The sequence below is a fragment of the Vidua chalybeata genome, chromosome 30 (genome assembly GCF_026979565.1).
Source record: "Vidua chalybeata isolate OUT-0048 chromosome 30, bVidCha1 merged haplotype, whole genome shotgun sequence".
Lineage (NCBI taxonomy): Eukaryota > Metazoa > Chordata > Aves > Passeriformes > Viduidae > Vidua > Vidua chalybeata.
In genome coordinates, this window is record NC_071559.1 from 783,828 (window position 1) to 808,686 (window position 24,859).

General features: G+C 66.2%; 2 protein-coding genes across 5 annotated transcripts; one reads left to right on the forward strand and one right to left on the reverse strand.

Annotated features, from left to right (window-relative positions):
* Positions 1-2,774: 2,774 nt before the first annotated feature.
* Positions 2,775-19,984, reverse strand: NCKAP1L (NCK associated protein 1 like). 3 transcript variants are annotated; one of them, XM_053967435.1, is made up of 31 exons: positions 19,848-19,984; positions 19,241-19,351; positions 18,754-18,846; positions 17,618-17,674; positions 17,390-17,532; positions 16,909-16,999; positions 16,694-16,831; positions 15,426-15,474; positions 14,724-14,877; positions 13,848-13,904; positions 13,340-13,436; positions 12,796-12,905; positions 11,751-11,883; positions 11,590-11,671; positions 11,188-11,246; positions 10,631-10,776; positions 9,777-9,909; positions 9,573-9,692; positions 8,574-8,713; positions 8,240-8,371; positions 7,946-8,164; positions 7,375-7,505; positions 7,199-7,296; positions 6,821-6,908; positions 6,038-6,120; positions 5,673-5,753; positions 5,496-5,589; positions 5,294-5,410; positions 4,216-4,325; positions 3,939-4,028; positions 2,775-3,489 (listed from the first exon to the last, which is right to left on the reverse strand). In XM_053967435.1, exons 1-31 carry the CDS (start codon positions 19,947-19,949, stop codon positions 3,367-3,369), a joined length of 3,381 nt encoding a protein of 1,126 aa, XP_053823410.1. In that variant the 5' UTR covers positions 19,950-19,984; the 3' UTR covers positions 2,775-3,366. The 3 variants fall into 3 exon arrangements, with proteins under 3 accessions (XP_053823410.1, XP_053823412.1, XP_053823411.1); XM_053967437.1 differs by lacking the exon at positions 7,946-8,164; XM_053967436.1 differs by lacking the exon at positions 4,216-4,325.
* Positions 19,985-21,215: 1,231 nt separating this feature from the next.
* On the forward strand, positions 21,216-24,363 carry GTSF1 (gametocyte specific factor 1). Of its 2 annotated transcripts, none has more exons than XM_053967673.1 (5): positions 21,216-21,944; positions 22,477-22,603; positions 23,187-23,267; positions 23,692-23,773; positions 24,036-24,363. In XM_053967673.1, the coding sequence occupies exons 1-5, from the start codon at positions 21,852-21,854 to the stop codon at positions 24,346-24,348; spliced, it is 696 nt and encodes a 231-aa protein (XP_053823648.1). In that variant the 5' UTR covers positions 21,216-21,851; the 3' UTR covers positions 24,349-24,363. The 2 variants fall into 2 exon arrangements, with proteins under 2 accessions (XP_053823648.1, XP_053823649.1); XM_053967674.1 differs by having other exon boundaries at positions 21,216-21,899.
* Positions 24,364-24,859: the final 496 nt, after the last annotated feature.

Sequence of the window (24,859 nt, forward strand, 5' to 3'; positions counted from 1 at the left end):
CCGGGACCCCACCGGGGCAGCCGGGACCCCTCTGGGGGGGACCCCAATGTGGGGGGGGACACCCCAAAACATCCTGAAGCTCCGGGGGGGGTGGGGGTCAGGACCGCCAGAACCCCCAGGAGGGAAGGGAGGAGGGGGAGGCGCCCCGGGACCCCCGGGGGGGGGTTGTGGGGACGCCACTGGGTTTGTCAGCGGGGGAGGGGTCAGAGCCCCCCGTGACCCCCAGGGAGGGGCCGTGACCCCCCTGGTGCCCCCCGGTGCCCCCTCCATCCTGGCAGTGTCCCTATGTCCCCTCCCCATCGCGGGGGGGTCAGCAGTCTCCCCCACCCCCCAAACCCGCGGCCTCGGGGGAGTCTCGGGATGGCCCGGGGGGGTTTTGGGGTGCAGGGACCTCAGAGCTGGCCCGGGGGGGTCTCAGAACCGGCCAGGGGGGGTCTCAAGCTGGGCCGGAGGGTTTTGGGGTGGGGGGTCCCAGAGCTGGCCCGGGGGGTCTCGGGCTGGTCCAGGGGGGTCTGAGAATAGCCCAGGTGGGGATTTTGGGGTGCAGGTACCCCATGGCTGGCCCGGGGGGGTCTCGGGCTGGCCCAGGGGGGTCTGAGGATGGCCCGGGGGGGGTTTGGGGTGCGGGGACCTCAGGGCCCGCCCGGGGGGGTCCCAGAGATGGCTTCGGGGGGATTTTGGGGTGCAGGGAACCCAGGGCTGGCCCGGGAGAGATTTGGGGTGCGGGGACCTCATAAAAGGCCCCGGGCGGTCTCGGGCCGGCCCGGGGGGGTCTGAGGATGGCCCGGGGGGGTTTTGGGGTGCGGGGACCCCCCCCCGCAGGCTCCCGGCACGCGCCGAGCGCGGCCCCCGGGGAATGTTAATCAGCCTTTATGTAACGGCGTGGGTGGGAGCAGCGCCCACCTCGTCACCGCCGGGGGGGCCGGGGCAGCCCCCCCACCCCTGGGGAGCCCCCCCCGAGCCCCCCAACCCCGCCCCGCCACCCCCAGGGCCCCCCATCACCTCCAGCGGGTGATTCTGGGGGGGGGGGGTCCCTTCGTTTAACCCCTCCAAAATGTGAGGGGGGGTCTCTCCCCTCCTGGATTTGTCCTGGGTCCCCCCCGGACACCACCGGGGACACCTTGAGGGGCTCAAACCCCAAATTCGGGCTCCTCCAGCCCCTCGTGTGGGGTCCCCCGCCTCATTTTGGGGGGTTTCAAAGAAACTCGGGGGTCATCAAAGAGATTTTTGGTTTCTCGAACTGATTTTGGGGGTCTCCAAACTCATTTTGGGGGTGTCAAACCGATTTAGGGATCCTCGAACTGATTTTTGGGGTTTCAGACTCATTTTGGGGGTCCTCAAATTCATTTTGGGGCATCTCAAACTGATTTGGGAATCCTCGGACTGATTTTGGAAGTCTCAAACTGATTTTGGGGGTCTCAAACTCATTTTGGGGCTACTCAAACCAATTTTAGGGCCCCCAAAATCACATATGGGGTCCCCGAACTGCTCATTTAGGACTCTTCCAAGCGGAGCCGCTCCTTTTGGGGCTCCTCAAGTCGATTTCGGGGTTCAAAAAAAAAAAAAAAAAACCAGAAAAAAAACCCCAAAAAGCCCCAAATCTTCGCTTTTCTCTCCCGAAACTTTCAGTTGCGAGGGGGGAGGGGCGGGTTTTGGGGTGGGGGCGGGTCCCGGGGGGGCTCCGTGGGCTGGGCTGGGTGGGCGCGCGCGAGACAAAAGCGGGGAAGGGAACGGGGGGGGCTTTGGGCTTTGGGGGGCGCTGGGGCGAGCTCGGGAACGATTCGGGCTCGTGACTGACGAGACCGAAATAAATCCGTGCCGGGAGCGGGGAGGGGGCGGCCGAGTCCCCCGGGAGCGCGGCCGGGGGCGGGCGGGGGGGGTCGCTCCGCACCTCCCGGTGCTCGGGGGGGGTTGCTTTTATTGATTTTCATTGTTCGGGATTTTTTGTCGCTTTTTTTTGTTTTGTTTTGTTTTTGGTTTTGTTCTATGGTTGTTTTTTTTTTTTGTTGTTTAACGCGATTTTTGGCGGACGCGTTTTGGGCGCCCCCCAAGCCCGGATTTTTGGGGGGTGGTCCGGGTCGCGGGGGGGGTCCTGGGGCGCTGTCGCCGCTGCCGGTGACTCATCCCGGAGCCGCCGCCGTGCGCGGAATGGCAACGGCCGCGGCCGCCGGCGCCCCGTCCGTTTTCCCCCAAAACGCCGCACGGGAGGGAAATAAAAACCACGAGGAGACGGGAAAAATAATATAAAAAATCCTGGAGGGGGCGTGGGGGGGCTCAGAATGTCCCTGGAAGTGGCTCCAGCGGTGAGAGGGAGGAGGGAAACTGAGGCACGGCCCCACCGGGATGGAGCGGCTTTGAAAAGGGGAGAAAATCCCGAGGGGAGATCCCGGGGGTGCCTCGTCTTGACCCCCCCTCCATGGGACCCTCCGGACACCCCCGGACACCCCCCCGGACACCCCTCGGACATTCCGGACACCCCCGGACACCCCCGGACACCCCCAAGCCTCCAGACTCCCCCCGGAGACCCCGGAGACCCCCCAGACACCCCCAGGACACCTCCTGGACACCCCCAGAGCCCCCCAGGACACTCCGGACACCCCCAGAGCCTCCAGACCCCTCCGGAGCCCCCAGACACCCCCAGGACCCCCCCCACAGAACCCCTGGAACGTCCCCGGGGGGTCCTGGGGGCTCCCGGGGTGGTCCCGGGGTGGTCCCAGGGTGGGCGGCGCCTGCGGACCCCAAAAATTCCCAAGAGGTGAATTTGGGGTGAAAAGAGGATTTTAGTGACAGCGGCAACAGCGGGGGGACACCTGGGGACACCTGGGCATATTTGGGGACATTTGGGGACATTTGGGGACACGGTGGTGGCAGCCAGAGATGGGGGGTGTGAGGGGACGGTTTGGGGGGGCGCAGAGGATGGGGTGGGGCATTTGGGGAGGGAAGGGGGGGGACAGGATTTGGGGTCAGGGGGCCTGGGGGAGGTGGGTTAAGGAATTTGGGGAGGGGAACGGGGGTCCTGGGGGAAAGGGATGGGGAATTTGGGGATCCTGGGGGGGACAGGGAGGGGGATTTGGGGTCGGGGGGACACGGAGGTCCTGGGGGGACAGGGTTTGGGATTTTGGGGTCGGGGGTCCTGGGGGTGTGAGTTGGGGAATTTGGGGAGGGGATTTGGGGCTCCTGGAGGTGCGAGTTGGGGAATTTGGGGAGGGGCACGGGGGTCCCGCGGGGGTCTCAGGGTGGAACACGGGGGGGTCCCGGCACGGCACGGGGGGTCCGGGGGGTCGCGTTCAGTGCAGGGGGGTCCCGAGGGGTGCAGTCAGTGCGGGGGGATCCCGGTGCGGTCCGGGGGGCTCCGGGGGGTCCCGGTCAGTGCGGGGGGGTCCTGCCGGGGGGGTCCCGGCACACCTGGCGGAAGGCGTTGCGCAGCAGCACGTAGGGGAAGCAGCTCTCCAGCATGTCCAGCGTCAGGAAGGACGATTCGGCCACGATCTTTTTTTTTGGGGGGTGGGGGTGGCAGCCATCAGCACCCCCCCTTTCTCCCTGCCGACCCTCCCCCCACTCCTGCCGATCCCCCCGCGGCTCTCCTGGCCCGGCTCTGATTGAAATATTTGAAATATTTGAAAGAAATATTTGAAATATTTGAAATAAATATTTGCATTTCAATTGCTTCGAGCCGGCCCGGGATGACAAACCCGGGGGCGGGCGGGGGGCATGACACCCCCCCCCCCCCCCCCCCGGCTGTGTCCAAGAGGGGTCTGGGGAAGGGTGAGACCCCTCTGGACAAGGCCGGAGCCGCTGGAGAACACTCGGGGACATCCCTGAGCCCACCTGCGGGGACAGCGGGACACGCCCGGGGTGCCCCCAGGTACCCCCCCAGCTGTCTCCAGCTGTCCCCAGGTGCCCCTAGGTGCCCCCCAGGTGCCCCCAGGTGCCCTCACCATGTGCAGCAGCAGCACGATCGAGTCCTGGTTCCGCGCCCGCGCCTTGTCCGGCTCCTGGGCCAGCTGCAGGAGGCTGCCGGACGCCAGCTGGGGACAGGGACAGTGGGGACACGGGCAGGGTCAGGGACACGGACAGGCACCGTCAGGGACAGCGGGGACAGTGGGGACACTGGGGACAGTGGGGACAGGGCCACCCGGGAGGGGACAGGGCCAGTGGGGACAATGGGGACAGGGCCACCCGGGACGGGACAGGGCCAGGCCAGGCTGGGCTCACCAGCAGGAACTCCTGCAGGTGTGTCTCGATGTTCTTGCTGTGCACGGTGAAGAGCGCGGCCGAGAGCTGCACGATGGCCTTGGCCAGGCAGTGCACGTTGTTGTGGTGGCCTGGGGACACCGTGGGGACACCGCAGGGACAGGAGTCAATAAAGGTGTGACGTAGGAGGACTGGGGATTCGGGAAGGTTGGGGACATGGGAAGGGGTTGGGGACACGGAAAGGTTTGAGGAGAAAGGAGGGTGTTGGGGACACAGGAGGGCTGGGGACAACCCAGAGTCTCCACTGTGCCACCTGCCTTGGTGACAGTCCCGGTGTCCTCCCCCGTGCCACCAAACCCTCTGCTGTGACAATGGGACAGTGAGAACTGCCAGCATGGGGACGTGGGGACACAGTGACACACACAGGGACACAGGGGCATGGGGACACAGTGACAGGGGACACAGTGACACAGTGACACAGTGACACGGGGACACAGGGCCAGCCCTCACCATCCAGCTCAGGGCTGTAGAGGGGACAGGGGACACAGGGACACGGGGCCAGCCTTCCCCGTCCAGCTCGGGGCTGTAGAGGGGACAGGGGACACAGTGACAGGGGACACAGGGACACAGTGACAGGGGACACGGGGACACAGTGACAGGGGACACAGGGACACAGTGACACGGGGACACAGTGACACAGTGACAGGGGACACAGGGATACAGTGACACGGGGACACGGGGACACAGTGACACAGTGACAGGGGACACAGGGACACAGTGACACAGGGACACAGTGACAGGGGACACAGTGACACAGTGACACGGGGCCAGCCCTCACCGTCCAGCTCGGGGCTGTAGAGGGGACAGGGGACACAGTGACAGGGGACACAGTGACAGGGGACACAGGGACACAGTGACAGGGGACACGGGGACACAGTGACAGGGGACACAGGGACACAGTGACACGGGGACACAGTGACACAGTGACAGGGGACACAGGGATACAGTGACACGGGGACACGGGGACACAGGGACACAGTGACACAGGGACACAGTGACAGGGGACACAGTGACACAGTGACACGGGGCCAGCCCTCACCGTCCAGCTCGGGGCTGTAGAGGGACGCGGGGTCAGCGGCCAGCAGGGGCAGGGACACGGCCACGAACACCAGCAGCAGGCAGGACACCTTGTAATCCTCCTCGGGGGACGAGCCCTCTGCAGGGGCAGGGGACAGCGCGGTGACAGCGCCACCCGGGTGACAGCGCCACCACCCCGCAGCATCCCCAGAGCCCCCCCGCACCTGTCCTGTTGCTGGCCAGGGCGGTGACCAGCGCCGGGTCCACCTCGCACGGGATCCCCGCGGCCGAGGCCAGCTCGAAGATGCTCAGGGTGTCCTGGGGACACAGGGGGACAGGGGGACACGCGGTGTCACGTGGTGCCACCCCCACCACCCCCCACCCCGTGTCCCTGTCCCCACCTGGATGTCGGTGTCGGGGGTCACCACGTCCGCCAGGCACTCGATGGGGCCCATCAGGAAGGGGCAGTGCTGGGAGAACACCTGGGGGGGTCCGGGGCGTCACGGGGGTCCTGTGTCCCCAGATGGGGGTCCCAGAGGGGTCCTGTGTCCCCAAATGGGGGATGGGTCCCCAAATAGGGGTCCCAGGGGGGGTCTTGTGTCCCCAAATAGAGGTCCTGTGTCCCTAAATGGGGGGTCCTGTGTCCCCAAATGGGGGTCCCAGAGGGGTCCTGTGTCCCTAAATGGGGGGGGCTGGGGGTCTCAGGGGGCTCCCAGGGGTCCCAGTGTCTGGGGGTGCCCGGGGTTGGGTTCGGGGGGGGTCCCACCTCCCTGAGGCCCTGCTGGGCCATGGCACGGAAGCTCAGGATCTCCCCGATGATGGTCATGCGCTTCAGGACGTTCTCGGCCGCTGCGGGGACACGCGAGGGACAGTGGGGTGACACGTGTGACACCCCTGTGTGTGTGTGTGACACCCCTATGCGCGTGACACTCCCTGTGTGGGTGTGTGACACCCCTGTGTGGGTGACACCCCCTGTGTGTGTGTGTGACACCCCTGTGTTGGTGACACCCCCTGTGCATGTGTGTGACACCCCCATGCGTGCGACACCCCTGTGTGGGTGACACCCCTGTGTGTGTGACACCCCCATGCGTGTGACACCCCTGTGTGTGTGACACCCCCATGCGTATGACACCCCCTGTGTGTGTGTGACACCCCTGTGTGTGTGACACCCCCGTGTGTGTGACACCCCTGTGTGTGTGTGTGACACCCCCGTGTGTGTGACACCCCTGTGTGGGTGTGTGACACCCCTCTGTGTGTGTGTGACACCCCCATGCATGTGACACCCCCTGTGTGTGTGTGACACCCCTGTGTGTGTGACACCCCCGTGTGTGTGACACCCCGTGTGTGTGTGTGACACCCCCGTGTGTGTGACACCCCTGTGTGTGTGACACCCCTGTGTGTGTGTGTGACACCCCCATGCATGTGACACCCCCTGTGTGTGTGTGTGACACCCCCGTGTGGGTGACACCCCCTGTGTGCGTGTGTGACACTCCCTGTGTGTGTGTGTGACACCCCCGTGTGGGTGACACCCCCTGCGTGTGACACTCACAGCTCAGGCGGGGCAGCAGCACCGGCCTCTGCTCGGCCCTGCAGCAGCGCAGCTGCACCAGCGTGTCCATGTTCTCGGCCACCAGCTTCTGCGGGGACATGGGGACATTGGAGGACACTGGGGGACACTGGGGGACACTGGGGGACACGGCAGGACCTGGCACCTCCAACCCTCCTGCTGAGCCCAAGGGATGGGCAGGGACAGGGTTGGGGTGGCACCAGGGTGGCCCTGCCTGCCCTATCACGGTGCCACCAGCATCAGCCCTTGTCCCCTGTCCTGTGTCCCCTGTCCCCTGTCCCCAGCTCCTGTCCTGTGTCCCCTGTCCCTGTCCCAGCCCCTGTCCTGTGTCCCCTGTCCCTGTCCCCAACCCCGCGGTACCTTCAGCTCGGTCACCTGGGACCCCACGTGCCACATCAGGTTCTCGCTCAGGAATCGCATCCCGTAGGGCCCGATGAGCTCGGCCAGCGCCCGCATCTCTGTGGTGTGGGAGGGGACAGGGTGGGGACCCGGGGGGGACAGGGGGTGACAGCCCCCCCCGAGCCCCCCAAACCCACCTGAGATGTCGGAGAACTCAGCGGCGCTGAACGGGGGCTGCTCCTCGCGGGGCACCGTGGTGAAGGCCTGGAGGGCAGGGGACAGGAGCACGGCGCCGGTGCTGGCCTGGCGCAGCAGGGCCTCCAGGTACCTGTGGGGACGTGGCACTGTCACCCATGGCAGTGGCACCCATGGCAGTGGCACCCATGGCAGTAGCACTCTCGGCAGTGTCACCCTTTGCAGTGGCACCCATGGCAGTGCCACCCACGGCCCTGGTGCTGGCCTGGTGCAGCAGGGCCTCCAGGTACCCGCGGGGACACGGCACTGGCACCCATGGCAGTGGCACCCTTGACAGTGCCACCCTCAGCAGTGGCACCCATGGCGATGGCACCCATGGCACTGTCACCATGACCCCACAGCACCATCACCCTGCTGCCACCGCCACCCCCATCGCCATGTCCCTGCTGCCACCACCCCATCCCCGTGTCCCCAGCCCCTTTAGGTGACCCTGACCACCCCATCCCCATGTCCCCCACCATGGGTGACCCTGACCACCCCGTCCCTGTGTCCCCTCCCCGTGGTGGCACTGACCAGTCCGTGTAGATGGCGGTCAGCGTGGGCTGCCCGCTGGCATCACGGGGGTGGCTCTGCTGCAGCAGCACGGCGCGCAGCAGCCGCCCCGTGTCCAGGGCCACCAACTGTCCCAGCCGCTGCACCAGCCCCATGTAGGCCACCAGCCCAGCCAGCACCTCCGAGGGCCGGGCCACCTCCTGCGTGGCCTGGCTGTAGCCGGCCATGGCCACGATGGCCCTGTGGGGACACGGGGGCGGTGAGGGATGCACCACGTCGTCCCCTCGGCCCCGCACGTCCCCGGCGTGTCCCCACCTGGTCAGGCGCATCTCCAGGTGGCTGCTCAGGTACTCGGCCGGTGTCACCGTGTGCCCGAAGACGGTGAAGTTGGGGACGTGGTTGAGGCTCAGGGACAGCTCGGACAGGGTCAGGTGCAGCTTGTCCATGCTGGGGGGCAATCGCGGTGGGGACAATCCATGTCCAGTGGGGACAATCACACCGTGTCCCCACTCCACACCCAAGCTCTGGTAGCTTCAGGTGAGCTCCTGAAGCCCCCAAAGGCCACCAAGCCCCCAGAGGTTCTGGAGACCACCGAAGTCCCCAGAACCATGACCCCGTGGGGACAATCCCTCCCCTGGGTGACGCTCACTTGGTGGTCAGGGTCCGGTCCCGCCGCTGGCTCTCTGTCCCTGGTTTGTCCCTTTGGGGGTCCCCCTTGCGGGGCAGCTGCTTCGGGGTTTTCTTGACGCGGGCTCTGCTGATGGTGGCCGCACAGTGCTTGGGCAGCAGCTGCGGGGCGGGGACAGGGTCATGGGGACATAGGGACGGGGTCGTGGGGACATGGGGACACCCCAAACGGGGCCACCATGACCACAGGACACCGTCCCCCAGGGCTGGGTCAAGGGATGCCCTGCCAGGTTTGGTCCCTATGGAGGAACTTCCCCATCCCAAGGGTTTGGTGGGGACAGGGGGATGAGAGCACAGAGAGGCCACGGAGACCCCGGTGGCCACAGAGACCCCAGAGGTTCTGGAGACCCCAAAGGCCACAGAGATCCTCAAGTTGATGGAGACCTCAAGGTGGTGGAGACCCCAAAAGCCAAGGGGATCCTGAAGATGTGAAGACCCCAAAGGCCACTGAACCCCCAAAGATGCTGGAGCCCCCAAAGGTCCTGAAGGTCCCAAAGGCCACCAAGCCTACAGAGGCTCCAGAGACCCCAAAGGCCACCAAGACCCCAAAGGTCCTGAAATCCCCAAAGGTCCTGGAGACTCCAAAGGCCACCAAGACCCCAAAGGTCCTGAAACCCCCAAAGGTCCTGGAGCCCCCAAAGGTCCTGAAGGTCCCAAAGGCCACCAAGCCTACAGAGGCCCCAGAGACCCCAAAGGCCACCAAGACCCCAAAGGTCCTGAAATCCCCAAAGGTCCTGGAGACCCCAAAGGCCACCGAGTCCCCAAAGGCCCTGGTGACCCCAAAGGCCACCGAGTCCCCAAAGGCCCCAGAGACCCAAAAGGCCGCCAAGACCCCAAAGGTCCTGAAGGCCCCAAGGATCACTAATCTCTCCAAAAGTCGCAGATCCCCCAGACTCCCCCAAGCCCCCCAAAGGTCCCAGAGCCCCCAAAAGTCCCAGACCCCCCCAGACCCCCCTCAGACCTGCTGGCTCAGGTTGTGCTGCTCGGCGCAGGCGTCCAGGACGCAGGCGCTGCCCACTCGTGCCAGCTCCTCCAGGAATTTGTGGCAGAGCCCCAGCGCCGCCGCCTCCAGCTGAGGGTACTGGGAGGAGACACCGGGACCCCTCAGAGCCAGGGACGGGGCCGGGGAGCCCCCTGGACCCCCACCCCCGAGGGTGTCACCCACCTCCTCGGGGCACATGGGGTGCGGGCAGTGCGAGAAGTGGGCGCAGAGCAGGGGGAAGGCGATGGCGAAGCGCAGCATGGACGGCTCGTCCAGTGTTGCCAAGAACATCCGCTCCAGGGAACGCGCGTGGAAACTGCGGCCGGACAGCGGGGTCGGGGTGTGGGGCCAGGGGTATGGGGTCAGGGACAGCGGGGTCAGGGACAGCGGGGTCAGGGTGTGGGGTCAGGGGTGTGGGGTCAGGGACAGCGGGGTCAGGGATAGCGGGGTCAGGGTGTGGGGTCAGGGGTGTGGGGTCAGGGACAGCGGGGTCAGGGACAGTGGGGTCAAGGACAGCGGGGTCAGGGTGTGGGGTCAAGGTATGGGGTGATGGGGAAAGGGGTATGGGGTGGGGAATGGGGAATGGGGTGGGGAAAGGGGCAGGGAGAGGGGGGATGGGGTGGGGGTGAGGGGGGAAAGGAGCAGGGATGGAGGGGGTGAGGGGGAAAGGGGTGGGAAAAGCAGTGTGGGGTGGGAAAAGGGCAGAAAAATGGGATATGGGGTGGGAAAAGGATGGGAAAGGGGGTGCAGGGATGGAGAAGGGGGTACAGGAGTGGGAAAAGGCGGTGCAGGGTGGAAAGGGGGTGCAGGGGTGGAGAAAGGGGTACAGGAGTGGGAAAAGGGGTTGCAGGGGTGGAAAAGGGGGTGCAGGGATAGAAAAGGGATACAGGGATAGAAAAGGGGTGCAGGGGTGGAAAGGGGGTGCAGGAATGGAGAAAGGGGTACAGGGATGGAGAAGGGGGTGCAGGGGTGGAAAGGGGGTGCAGGGGTGGGAAAAGGGGGTGCAGGGGTGGGAAAAGGGAGTGCCAGGGGCTCACCAGAGGTGGGACAGGTCGGAGGTCTCGTCCAGCAGCTCCTCGGGCCGGTCCAGCAGGCGCGTGTGGAACACCACCAGGCTCATGGCACGGCCCACGTCCCCGTGCGAGCACAGCGGCAGCGGCGCCTTGGCCACGCTGGTGTACGCCTAGGGACAGGGACGGGGACAGGGACGGGGACAGCGGGACAGGGGGACAGGGTCAGGGGACATGGGGACATTGTTAGGGGACATGGGGACATGGGGATATGGGGGCAGCAGGACAGGGACAGGAGACATGGTTAGGGGACATGGGGACAAGGGACATGGGGACAGCAGGACCGGGGGATATAGTATAGGGACATGGTCAGGGGACAGCGGGACAGCAGTGGGGACAGCTGTGGGGACAGCAGGACAGGGTCAGGGGACAGTGGGACAGGGACAGTGGGACATGGGGACAGCAATAGGGACCAGGACAGGGTCAGGGGTCAAGGATGGGGACAGCAGGGACAGGGGCAGGGACAGGACAGGGACGGGGACAGGGACAGGACAGGGACATGGGGACAGGGACAGTGCCACCACCTGGAGCCGGAACCAGTCCAGGCGCAGCGCGGTGAAGTCAAACTGCTCCTGGTCATCGACTGCGGGGACACGGGGACAGCGCTGGGGGGGGCAGTGCCACCACAGGGGACCCCCCTGGAGCCGCCACCCTTCGGGGTGCCCGGGATTGTCCCGGAGCTCCCGGGACAGCGGGGACACGGAGCTAGGGTGGCACCGGCGACACGTGAAGGGGACATTTGGGCTGGGAGGGGACAATCCGGGCTGAGAGGGGACAATCCGGGCAGGGAGGGGACATTACAGACTGGGAGGTGACAATCCGAGCTGGGAAGGGACATTTCGGACTGAGAGGGGACAATCCGAGCTGGGAGGGGACATCCCGAGCTGGGAGGGGACAATCCGGGCTGGGAGGTGACGAACCCGCACCTTCCTTGGCCGAGAGAGCCGAGAGGGAGCTGACGAAGGACGAGAGGATCACGGACTCTTCCTCGGGACACACCGAGAGGTTCTGCGGGGACAGGGCGGCCTCAGGGGACAGCGACAGCCCGGAGGGGGCTCAGGGGAGAGGGCCACGCCCCCCGGGGTACCTGGATGACGTCGCTGAGCACGAGGGCGTCGAAGCGGGCCAGGAAGTGCCGGTGGTAGCGGCGCAGGAGCCGCAGGTGCCGCCGCACCAGCGCCCGCAGCTGCTCCAGCAGGAACAGCAGCTCCGCGATGCGGCTGCGCCGGGGGACACGGTCAGAGACCCCCCCCGGGATACAGCTGTGACCCCCCCGGCTCACCCCGAAACTCCTGTGCCCCCCCGAATCATCCGGAAATTCCTGAACCCCCCCCCAGTGCTCCCCGGATCACCCCGAAACTCCTGAGCCCACCCCAGTGTCCCCCCGAATCTCTGAAACCCCCTCAGTGTCCCCCGAAATTCCTGAACCCCCCCAAACTCCTGAGCCCCTTCCCAGTGTCCCCCCCGCGATCACCCCGAAACTTCTGAACCCCCCAGAGCCCCACAAGGACCCCCCTGAACCCCCCCAGTGCCCCTCGAATCACCCAAAAATTCCTGACCCCCCCCAAATTCCTGAGCCTCCCCCAGTGCCCCCGAACACCCCCAAAAAGCTCCTGAACCCACCCAAACCCTGCGAGTGTCCCCCCCTGTCCCCTCCTGCCCCCCCGTCCCCTCTGTCCCCCCCGTCCCCTCCTGTCCCCTCCATCCCTCTCTGTTCCCTCTGTCCCCTCCTGTCCTTCTCTGTCCCCTCTGTCCCTCCCCGTCCCCCCCGTCCCCTCTGTCCCCTCTGTCCCCTCCTGTCCCCTCCTGCCCCCCCCGTCCCCTCTGTCCCCTCTGTCCCCTCTTGTCCCCTGTGTCCCCTCCTGTCCCCCATGTCCCCCCCGTCCCCTCCTGTCCCCTCCGTCCCTCTCTGTTCCCTCTGTCCCCTCCTGTCCCTCTCTGTCTCCTCTGTCCCCTCTGTCCCCTCCTGTCCCTCTCTGTCCCCTCCTGTCCCCTCCTGTCCCCTCTGTCCCCTCCTGTCCCCTCCTGTCCCTCTCTGTCCCCTCTGTCCCCTCCGTCCCTCTCTGTCCCCTCCTGTCCCCTCCTGTCCCCTCTGTCCCCTCCTGTCCCTCTCTGTCCCCTCCTGTCCCCACCTGTCGCTGAAGTCCTCGGGGCTCTTGCTCTTGGTCACGTGCTCGGCATGTCGCGACAGCCAGCTCACCTCGTCGCGACACAGCGACAGCGCCACGAACACCAGCAGGGCCTGGGGGGGACGGGGACGGACAGGGGGTCGAGACCCCCCAAAATCTCCCCCAAACTTCCCCAGAATCCCCCCAAATCTCCCAAAATTCCCCCAAATGCCCCCAAATCTCCCCAAAGCTCCCCAAAATTCTCTCAAATGCCCCCAAAATCTCCCCAAAATCTCCCAAATCCCCCCAAATCCCAAATCTCCCAAATCCCCCAAAATCTTTTAAATCCCCTCTAAACTCCCCCAAATCTCCAAAATCCTCCCCCAAATCTCCCCAAATCCCCCCAAAATCTTCCCGAACCCCCCCAAATCCCCCAAAATCCCCACTAAACCCCCCCAAATCCCCCAAAATCTCCCCAAAGTCTCCCCAAATTCTCCCCAAATCTCCCCAAACCCCCCAAAATTTCCCAAATTGCCCCCCGCAGCCCCGAACCCCCCCGAACGCCCACCTTGGGTCCCAGCAGCCCGGGCTGATCCTCCAGCAGCGCCGCCAGCTCCCGCACGGCCCCGCGCAGGAAGGAGCGGCGGCCGCGGTGCAGCGCCGGGCTGGGGGGGCACGGGGGGTTTGGGGGGGCCCTGGGGGTCGCGGGGGTCGGGGGGGGTCGAGGGGACAGGAGGGGACGCGGGGGAGGGGGCAGAACTCCCCGCAGGATCCAGGGGTGACTCCATGGGGATGGGGGAGGGTTGAGGGGATTTGGGGGGGTCAGGATGGGGGGACAAGGGGGGGTCACGGCCAGGGTCACCCAAGGGACCCCCCCCGGGCACCCCAAGCCCCCTGGGGCCCCCCCCGGGCACCCCCAGGGGACAGCGGGTGTGGCAAAGGCGGGGGGGGGCAGTGCAGGACCAACTGAGGCAGAGACCCCCCCGGAACCCCCCCCCGGTTTTGGGGTGCTCTGGGACCTCGCAGCCCCCCCAAATTCCCAGGACCCCCCCAAACCCCCGGGACCCCCCCCGGACCTGTGAGCCGCCGCGTGCTCCCGGCACTCCTTGACGTCGGCCACGCGCTTCCCGAACCTGGCGAGGGACACCTGGCACCGGGCACCGCCCTGCGCGACCCCCGGGCACCCCGGGCGCCCCCCCAGCCCCCAGCCCCAGACTGCCACCCCCAGAGTCCCCAGCGAAGCCCCCAGCCCCTGGCACCCCCCGGTGTGCCCATTGTCACCCCCCCCCGGTGTCCCCATTATCACCTCCCGGTGTGCCCATTGTCACCCCCCAGGCAGTGCCACCCCCGGTGTCCCCCTTGTCACCCCACCGGTGTCCCCACTGTCACCTCCTGGTGTGCCCATTGTCACCCCCCCGGCAGTGCCACCCCCGGTGTCCCCATTGTCACCCCCCGGTGTCCCCACCGTCACCCCCTCCCCGGACAGTGCCACCCCCGGTGTGCCCATTGCCACGCCCCCCCGCCCCCAGTGTCCCCATTGTCACCCTCCCCCCCCGGCAGTGCCACCCCCGGTGTCCCCACTGTCACCCCCGATGTCCCCACTGTCACTCCCCGGCAGTGCCACCCCCGATGTCTCCACTGTCACCCCCCCGGCAGTGCCACCCCCGGTGTCCCCATTGTCACCCCTCGGTGTCCCCACCGTCACCCCCTCCCCGGACAGTGCCACCCCCGGTGTGCCCATTGCCACGCCCCCCCGCCCCCAGTGTCCCCATTGTCACCCTCCCCCCCCGGCAGTGCCACCCCCGGTGTCCCCACTGTCACCCCCGATGTCCCCACTGTCACTCCCCGGCAGTGCCACCCCCGATGTCTCCACTGTCACCCCCCCGGCAGTGCCATCCCCGGTGTCCCCACTGTCACTCCCCGGCAGTGCCACCCCCGGTGTCCCCGCTCACCCCTTCTGTCCCCCCAGCAGCTCCTCGGTGACCTTGTGCACCACGATGGCCTCGTCTCGCACCAGGGTGACAACGAGGGACCCGCGCAGGGCCTGGCGCCACAGCTCCTGGCACGGAGGGGCAGCCAGGGCCCCCGGGCACACCAGGAACCCCACTGGGGGCACCGCGTCAGGGACCCCGAAACGGGCACCAGGGACCCCGAAACGGGCACCAGGGACCCCAAAATCGGCACCAGGGACCCCGAAACAGGCACCAGGGACCCAGAAATGGGGACAGCCCCCCATTAGGGACCCCAAAACGGGGACATCCCCCCATCAAGGACACCAGGGACCCCAAACTGGGGACATCCCCCCCGTCAGGGACCCCAAAACGGGACACACCCCTGTCAAGGACACCAGGGACCTCGAAATGGGCACCAGGGGTGGGGGCACCGCGTCAGGGACCCTGAAACGGGACACCCCACACCAGGGACCCCGAAATGGGGACATTCCCCCCGTCCAGGGCCCCAAAATGGGACACACCCCCATCAGGGACACCAGGGACCCCGAAATGGGCACCAGGGACCCCAAAACGGGACATCCCCCTGTCAGGGACCCCAAAATGGGGACATCCTCCCCCCATCAGGGACCCCAAAATGGGTGCCAGGGGTTGGGGACACTGTCCGGGAGGGGTTGGGGACACCTGGGCGGTGCCAGCACTCACGGATGATCCAGCGCTCCATCACCTCCAGGGACAGGTACTCACAGGCCATCTGGGGACAGCAGTGCCACCACGCCACTGTCCCCTGACCCCCCCAGGGCCTGAGTCCCCGTGTCACCATCCCCAGCCTGCTGTGACCCCCCCAGAGCCCGTGGCACAGCATCCCTGTGGCAGTGTCCCTGTGTCCCATGTCCCCATACCATGTCCCCATGTCCCCATCCCCGTGCCACTCACGCTGTCACTCGTGGCCGGGCTCAGCATGTCCCCATGTCCCCATGTCCCCATGCCCTCTCTCCGTGTCCCCATGCATGTCCCCGTGTCACTCACGCTGTCACTCGTGGCCGGGCTCAGCATGTCCCCATGTCCCCTGCATGTCCCCGTGTCCCCATGCATGTCCCCGTGTCACTCACGCTGTCACTCATGGCCGGGCTCAGCATGTCCCCATGTCCCCTGCATGTCCCCGTGTCCCCATGCATGTCCCCGTGTCACTCACGCTGTCACTCATGGCCGGGCTCAGCATGTCCCCGTGTCCCCATGCATGTCCCCATGTCACTCACTCTGTCACTCGTGGCCGGGCTCAGCATTTCCCCATGTCCCCATGTCCCCTGCATGTCCCTGTGTCCCCATGCATGTCCCCGTGTCACTCACGCTGTCACTCATGGCCGGGCTCAGCATGTCCCCGTGTCCCCATGCATGTCCCCATGTCACTCACTCTGTCACTCGTGGCCGGGCTCAGCATTTCCCCATGTCCCCATGTCCCCTGCATGTCCCTGTGTCCCCATGCATGTCCCTGTGCCACTCACGCTGTCACTCGTGGCCGGGCTCAGCATGTCCCCATGTCCCTGTGTCCCTATGCATGTCCCTGTGCCACTCACGCTGTCACTCGTGGCCGGGCTCAGCACGTCCCCTGCATGTCCCCATGTCACTCACGCTGTCACTCGTGGCGAGGCTCAGCATGTCCCCATGTCCCCATGCCCTGTCCCTGTGCCACTCACACTGTCACTCGTGGCCGGGCTCAGCATGTCCCCATGTCCCCGTGTCCCCATGCCCTGTCCCCGTGTCACTCACGCTGTCACTCGTGGCCGGGCTCAGCATGTCCCCTGCATGTCCCCATGTCACTCACGCTGTCACTCGTGGCGAGGCTCAGCATGTCCCCATGTCCCCATGCCCTGTCCCTGTGCCACTCACACTGTCACTCGTGGCCGGGCTCAGCATGTCCCCATGTCCCCTGCATGTCCCCGTGTCCCCATACATGTCCCCGTGCCACTCACGCTGTCACTCGTGGCCGGGCTCAGCATGTCCCCCGCGGGTCCCAGCAGGCTCAGCAGCTGCTCCTGCCGCCACAGCTCCGCGTCCCGGCAGCGCCGCGCAAACGGGGCCCGCAGGGACAGCAGCGCGCTGCTCACGGCCTGGGGACAGCCAGCGCTGGGGACACCGGCCCGGCCACCCGCGGTGGCCCTGCTGGGCACCGGGATCCCCGACCCACCTTGGTGTGGGGCCCGAACTCCTCGGGCAGCTTCTTCAGGGGGTGCTCGTACTCCAGCACCATCTGCGCCAGGCGGGCGAAGCCGGGCTCGCTGTGGGGACACGGTGTTGGGGACACATTGGGGACATGCTGGGGACAGCCCCAGGGCTGGTTCCAGTGTTGGGGACACATTGGGGACAGCCCTGGGGCTGGTTCTGGCATTGGGGACACACTGGGGACATGTTGGGAACACGTTGGGGACATGCTGGGGACAGCCCTGGGGCTGGTTCCAGCACTGAGGACAGCCCCGGGGCTGACCCCATCATTTGGGACACACTGGGGACACCCCCAGGACAAACCAAGCCTTGGGGACACAATGGGGACACCCCCAGGCAGCGCCAGCACGGGTACAACCCCACAAACACAGCATTGAGGACAGCCCCGCTGGGGACACAGCCCTGGGGACAGCCTGGGGACAGCTTGGGGACAGCGGGGGTGGCACCTGGCGCCGTGGCACATCTCGTGCGCGCAGTGGTAGAGCCCCAGCAGCAGGCGCCGCTCCTCGGCGCGCGCCAGCAGCAGCACCAGCGACACGTAGGTGACAACCAGGTCCAGGTAGCCCTTGGTGAGGTCGTGGTTGATGTGCTGGCGGGGAGGGGACAGCGTGAGGGCGCGGCGACAGCGGGGGGACACGGCACGGCGCGGTGGCAGCCGCGGGGGTGGCACTCACGATGTCGAAGAAGCACTGGCTGGCGTCGATGGTGTTGAGCAGCTCGTACACGTGGTCCTGGGGACGAGGGGACAGCGCCGCGTGTCACCGCCGGGTCACCGCCGTGTCACCGGCTCTGAGGGACACTGCCTGTCCCCTCTGTCCCCCTGTCCCCTGTGTCACCGGCTCTGAGGGACACTGCCTGTCCCCTCTGTCCCCCTGTCCCCTGTGTCACCGGCTCTGAGGGACACTGCCTGTCCCCTGCGTCCCCCTGTACCCTTTGTCACCGGCTCTGAGGGACACTGCCTGTCCCCTCTGTCCCCCTGTACCCTTTGTCACCGGCTCTGAGGGACACTGCCTGTCCCCTCTGTCTCCCTGTCCCCTGTGTCACCGGCTCTGAGGGACACTGCCTGTCCCCTCTGTCCCCCTGTACCCTGTGTCACCGGCTCTGAGGGACACTGCCTGTCCCCTCTGTCTCCCTGTCCCCTGTGTCACCGGCTCTGAGGGACACTGCCTGTCCCCTCTGTCCCCCTGTCCCCTGTGTCACCGGCTCTGAGGGACACTGCCTGTCCCCTCTGTCTCCCTGTCCCCTGTGTCACCGGCTCTGAGGGACACTGCCTGTCCCCTCTGTCCCCCTGTACCCTTTGTCACCGGCTCTGAGGGACACTGCCTGTCCCCTCTGTCCCCCTGTACCCTTTGTCACCGGCTCTGAGGGACACTGCCTGTCCCCTCTGTCCCCCTGTCCCCTGTGTCACCGGCTCTGGGGGACACTGCCTGTCCCCTCTGTCCCCCTGTACCCTGTGTCACCAGCTCTGAGGGACACTGCCTGTCCCCTGTGTCCCCCATGTCCCCCGTGTTGTCTGCTCTGAGTGACCCCCCCCAATCCCCCTTATCCCCAGAGTCCCCTGTGTCCCCCATGCCCTCTGACGCCCCTGGCCCCGGTGTCCCCCGTGTCCCCCCTGTCCCCTCTGTCCCCTCAGCCCCCCCTGTCCCTGATGTCCCCCCTGTCTCCAGTATCTCCCTGTCCCCCTTGTCCCCTCTGTCTCCAGTGTCCCCTCTGTTTCCAGTGTCCCCCATGTCCCCCCCATCCCCTCTGTCCCCCCTGTCCCCTCTGTCCCCCGTGTCCCCCCTGTCCCTGGTGTCCCCTCCCGGCTCACCCGGAACTCCAGAACGTCCAGGAAGGTTTGGTAGAACGGTGCCAGCACCCGCACGATGTCCCCTCTGTCCCTGTGCACCGGGCCCAGCTGCTGCTGCAGGGGACAGCACCGTGGGTGGCACAGGGGGACAGCAGGGAGGGGTGAGAAAAGGGGACACCCAGGGTGAGGTGACAAAGGGGACACACAGGGATGGGTGACAGAGGGGACACGCAGGGTGGGGTGGCACATCCCACAGGGGGTGGGGAGATAGGGGTGGGGACAGTGGGGACGTGGGGACAGTAGAGACAGTGGGGACATGGGGACACTGGGGACGCAGGGACAGTGGGGACAGTGGGGACATGGGGACAGCAGGGACACAGGGAGGGGGACACGGGGACAGTGGGGACATGGGGACATGGGAAAGTGGGGACTCAAGGGTGGGGAGGGGACAGCGGGGACACAGGGACATGGGGGTGGGGACAGTGGGGACACGGGGACAGCGGCTCACAGTGCTGCTCCGCACGTCCAGGTGCGGGAATTTCTTCTGGATGAACTTGGCCGAGGCCTCCATGGCCTTGTCCCCGAGGAAGGGCGGCCGCGTGCGGGGGTCCGAGCACGTCTGGGGGACCCCCACGTCAGAACCCCCCGAAATGAGCCCAAAATCCCCCCTGAGGACTGGGACACCCCCAAAAAAAACCCCAAAACTGAGACCCCCCACCCTCAGATCCCCCCCAAACCCCTCCTGGGGCTGGGACACCTCAAAAACCCCACCCTACCCCAACCCTCCCCGGGCTGGGAGCCCCAGATTCCCACTTAAGGCTGGGAGCCCCCAAACCCCCCCCCAAAACTGAGGCCTCCCCCTCCTCAGATCGCCCCAAAATCCCCCCAAAATTCCCCCTGACCGGGCCCCCCCAAACCCCCCTAAAACCCTTCCTGGACTCTCCCCCCTCCCCAAATCCCCCCTAAAACCCTTCCTGGACTCTCCACCCTCCCCAGATCCCCAAAACCCCCCATCCCTCTCTCCCCCCGGTCCCCTCGGCTGCTGCCCATGGGCCGGGGGGGTGTTGGGGACCCCCGGGTGTCCCCAGGGTGTCCCCCCAGGACCCTCCCCAGACCTTTTTGAGGTTGTAGACGCGCACGAGGACCCCCCGGCCGCGCTCGTTGAGCAGCGTCAGCTTCTCGGCCAGTTTGTCCCCGTACACCGAGGGCAGGGACATGGCGGTGGCACCTCGGTGGCACCTCAGTGGCACCCCCAGAGTCCCCAAAAGGCCCCAAACCCCAACTTCCCCTTCCTGGGCTGGGCCCAGCAGCGCTGGGGCCACCGGGGCCACGTGACGGCGCTGCCACCACCCCGTGACACTGCAGGGGACAGCAGGCCCTAAATCGGGGTCTGGGCCCTAAATCGGGGTCATGGCCCCGTACAGAACCAATTTGGGTCCGTGGAACCCAAATTCACTCCTATTTGCCCCCATTTTGGGTCCCATTTGTCCCCAAACTGGTCTCATTTATCCCCAGTCAGGGCACCCCAATCTGGGCCCTTTTACCCAAATCTGGGCCCTTTTACCCAAATCTGGGCTCTTTTACCCCAATCTTGGCCCATTTACCCCAATCTGGGCCCATTCACCCCAATCTGGGCCTGTTTACACTAATCTGGGCCCTTTTACCCCAATCAGGGCCAATTTTACCCCAATCTTCTCCAGTTTTACCCCAGTCAGGGCCAATTTATCCCTATCTAGGCCCATTCACCCCAAACCAGGCCCATTTTACCCCAATCAGGGCCTGTTTATCCCAATCTGGGCCAATTTACCCCAGTCTTGTCAATTTTACCCCAATTTGTGCCCATTTACCCCAATCAGGGCTGATTTTACCCCAATCAGGGCCCGTTTTGCCCCAGTTTGGGCCCACATGGCCTAAACTGGGCCAATAAAACCCCAATTTGGGTCTGTTTGACCCCAATCAGGGCCTGTTTGACCCCAATCTGGGCCCATTCACCCCAAATTTTCCCCTGTTGCCATCGATGCTTTAATTCTTTACTCATAAAATTTTTTAGTTAACCAAAACAATCCTTTCCATCCCAAAATCCAAGGACACCGTAACAGCCTCAACCACAAAAATTGTAAACAACAGCGAATCGAAGAAATCACCCAGGAAGATGGAGCTTCATAATCCAAAACTGTAATTAGACAATTAACCCCAATATGCAAATGAACCAAAACTTATAAAAGTGTGTGAAAATGCAAAAATAGAATTTTTTTGTCCATTATGTGACCATTTTGGGTCCAGCTTGGGTTTAGCCCCGGCCAGGCTCTTGTACTTTAAAGCCTTTTAATCAGGAGTTTTTAATAAATTTTTAATTTATCTCAGGGATAAAACTTTTAATTTTTAATAAATTCTTAGTTTATTTTTTGGCTCGTTCCGGGCGTCACCATGGAGACGGCGCCGCGGCGCCCCCTAGCGGCTCGGAGGACCCGGTAGCAGCGCCCGTTGCCGCGGTAACGGCGACGCTGCCGTAAGGCAGAACCGGCACCGGTGGGGCCGGACCGGGACAGAACCGGGACCGCTGGGACCGAACCGGGACCGAACCAGGACCGAACCGGGACCGAACCGTCACCGCTAGGACCGGACCGAGACAGAACCGGGACCGCTGGGACCGAACCGGGACCGAACCAGGACCGAACCGGGACCGAACCGTCACCGCTAGGACCGGACCGAGACAGAACCGGGACCGCTGGGACTGAACCGGGACCGAACAGGCACCAGTGGGACCAGACTGGGACAGAACCGGGACCGCTGGGACCGAACCGGGACCGAACCGTCACCGCTAGGACCGGACCGAGACAGAACCGGGACCGCTGGGACCGAACCGGGGGCGGTGGGACCGGACCGGGATAGAACCGGGACCGCCGGGACTGAACCGGGAGCGGTGGGACCGGACCGAGACAGAACCGGGACCGCTGGGACCGAACCAGGGCCGAACCGGGACCGCTGGGACCAAACTGCGGCCGGTGAGACCGAAGCGGGACTGAACCGTGCCCGGTGGGACATAACCGGTACCGAGCAGTGCCTGGCGGTACCGAACCGTGCAGGGCGGTACCGAACCGGGTCCGGCGGTACCGGTTATGGAGCCCGACGCGCTCGTGCAGTGCCCGTACGACCGGAGCCACCAGGTGCGCGAGTCCCGCCTGCCCTATCACCTGGTGCGCTGCCAGCAGGTGCGCGGGACACCGGGAACAGGGGGACACCGGGAACGGGGGGACAGCGGGAACGGGGGGACAGCGGGGGGACACCGGGACAGGGAGGGACACCGGGGGGACACCGGGAACGGGGGGGACAGCGGGACAGGGAGGGGACACCGGGAACGGGGGACAGCGGGAACGGGAGGGGACAGCGGGAACGGGGGGACACCGGGGGGACACCGGGAACAGGGGGACAGCGGGGGGACATCGGGAACGGGAGGACACCGGGAACGGGGGGACAGCAGGAACGGGGGGGACACCGGGGGGACACCGGGAACGGGGGTGACACCGGGGGGACACCGGGAACGGGGGGGACACCGGGAACGGGGGGACACCGGGAACGGGGGTGACACCGGGACAGGGAGGGGACACCGGGGGGACACAGGGAACGGGGGGACAGCGGGTCTGCAGGAGTTGGGGTCGGGCTCTGGGCTGGGATTTGGGGGCGGGGACCGGGGCTCGGTGTCCCGCCCCCTTTAGCCCCGCCCCCCGTGTCCCCTGTCCCCAGAACAACCCGCAGGTGTCGCGCACCTTGGCCACGTGTCCCTTCAACGCGCGCCACCGCGTCCCGCGCGCGCACCTGCGCGACCACGTCACCTCCTGCCCCGACAAACTGCCCCTCGAGCTGCCCCCAGGTACGCGCGCTGCCCAGCTGTGCCCAGCTGTGCCCCCAGGGGTCCCCAGGTGTGTCCCCATGTGTCCCCAGGTGTGTCCTCACACTGTCCCCAGGTGTGTGCCCAGGTGTCCCCTCACGCTGTCCCCAGGTGTGTGCCCAGGTGTCCCCAGGTGTTCCCAGGTGTCCCCTCACGCTGTCCCCAGGTGTGTGCCCAGGTGTCCCCTCACGCTGTCCCCAGGTGTGTGCCCCAGTGTCCCCAGGTGTGTGCCCAGGTGTCCCCTCACGCTGTCCCCAGGTGTGTGCCCCAGTGTCCCCAGGTGTGTGCCCAGGTGTCCCCTCACGCTGTCCCCAGGTGTGTGCCCAGGTGTCCCCAGGTGTTCCCAGGTGTCCCCTCACGCTGTCCCCAGGTGTGTGCCCAGGTGTCCCCTCACGCTGTCCCCAGGTGTGTGCCCCAGTGTCCCAAGGTGTGTGCCCAGGTGTCCCCTCACGCTGTCCCCAGGTGTGTGCCCCAGTGTCCCCAGGTGTGTGCCCAGGTGTCCCCTCACGCTGTCCCCAGGTGTGTGCCCAGGTGTCCCCTCACGCTGTCCCCCGTGTCCCCGCAGACCCCGAGGACACGGCCAGGCCAGCCTGTCCCCCCGCCCAGGACTGGCAGCCGCCCCCGTGCCAGGAGGACTGGGACGCAGGTGAGGTCCCCGCGTGTCCCCAGAGCCCCGGTGTCCCCAGGGCTGGCATGTCCCCACGGTGTCCCCACAGTGTCCCTTTTGTGTCCCCTTCACGTCCCCATTTTGTCCCGATCGTGTCCCCCTGGTCTCCCTGTCGTGTCCCCCTGGTGTCCCCATCATGTCCCCTGGTGTCCCCATTTTGTCCCCATCCTGTCCCCACCATGTCCCCATCCTGTCCCCACGGTGTCCTGACAGTGTCCCCACCGTGTCTCTGCCCTGTCCCTATTTTGTCCCCATCTTGACCCCATCTTGTCCCCAAGGTGTCCCCATCCTCTCCGCATCCTGTCCCCATTTTGTGCCCACAATGTCCCCGCCCTGTCCCCATTTTGTCCCCACAATGTCCCCGCCGTGTCCCCACGGTGTCCCCACGGTGTCCCCTGTGCAGAGCTGGGCGAGCTGGAGCTGGAGGAGCCACCCCCGTTCATCCTCCACGTCACCAAGGGGGACCTGCCCGTCCCCTGCCGCAGGTAGGACGGGGGACAGGGAACAGCGGTGGCATCCCCCCAGGGCCACTCGGGTCCCCACACTGTCCCCAGGTGTCACACTCAGTTGTGTGAGTGTCCCCAAGTGCCACCCTCAGCTGTGTCTGTGTGTCCCCAAGTCCCACACTCGGGTGTGTGACTGTCCCCAAGTGTCACACTCAGCTGTATGAGTGTCCCCAAGTGCCACCCTCAGCTGTCCCCCCTCCAGGACACCTGAAGTGACCCCCCCGCCCCCTCTGTCCCCCAGCCCCGACCCCGCCGCGCCACCGGAGGGACTGTTCCCGAGGAAGCCCCGGCCGGCGACAGCAGCACCGCGCCTGGAGACAGCGGGAGCCACCCTGGGGACAGCCAGAGCCCGCTTGGGGACAGCCGGAGCCACCCTGGGGACAGCCAGAGCCCGCTTGGGAACAGCCGGAGCCACCCGGGGGAGAGCCGGAGCCCGCTTGGGGACAGCGCGAGCCCGGCCGGAGGTGGCGGGCGGGGCCCGGGGGCTCCCGGGGGCCCGGGGAGGTCTCGGAGCCGAGGGGGCCCCCCCGGTTTTTAAATTTTTGCGGAAATAAAAATCGCCCCGAGGACTGGCGGTGTCCCCTCAGCCCTGGGGGGAGGGGGATAGGGGACACTGGGGGTGGGGACAGTGCCACCCCCATGTGGAGGGACCGTGGGGACCCCCACTCTGATCTGTGGTCCTCCCCCACCCCGCGATGGTCACTTCGAGCTGGTTGTGTCACCCCCCGCGTGTCCCTGTCACCCCCCCGGTGTCCCTGTCACCCCCCCGGTGTCCCTGTCACCCTGTCACCCCCTGTCCTGTCCCCACCCCCTCGATGTCCCTGTCCCCCCCCGGTGTCCCTGTCCCTCCCCGGTGTCCCTGTCACCCCCTTGGACGTGTCCCTGTCACCTCCTCGGTGTCCCTATCCCCCTCGACGTGTCCCCCTGTCCCTGTCCCCCCCCCCGCATTCCCTTTCCCTCCCATCCGCCGCTCCCAGGAGGAATTCTGGGCTCGGGCGGGGCCATTTTGGGGCGTCTTGCGCAAGGTCCCCCCCACCCCCACCCCGTGCTGGGGACACTGGGACA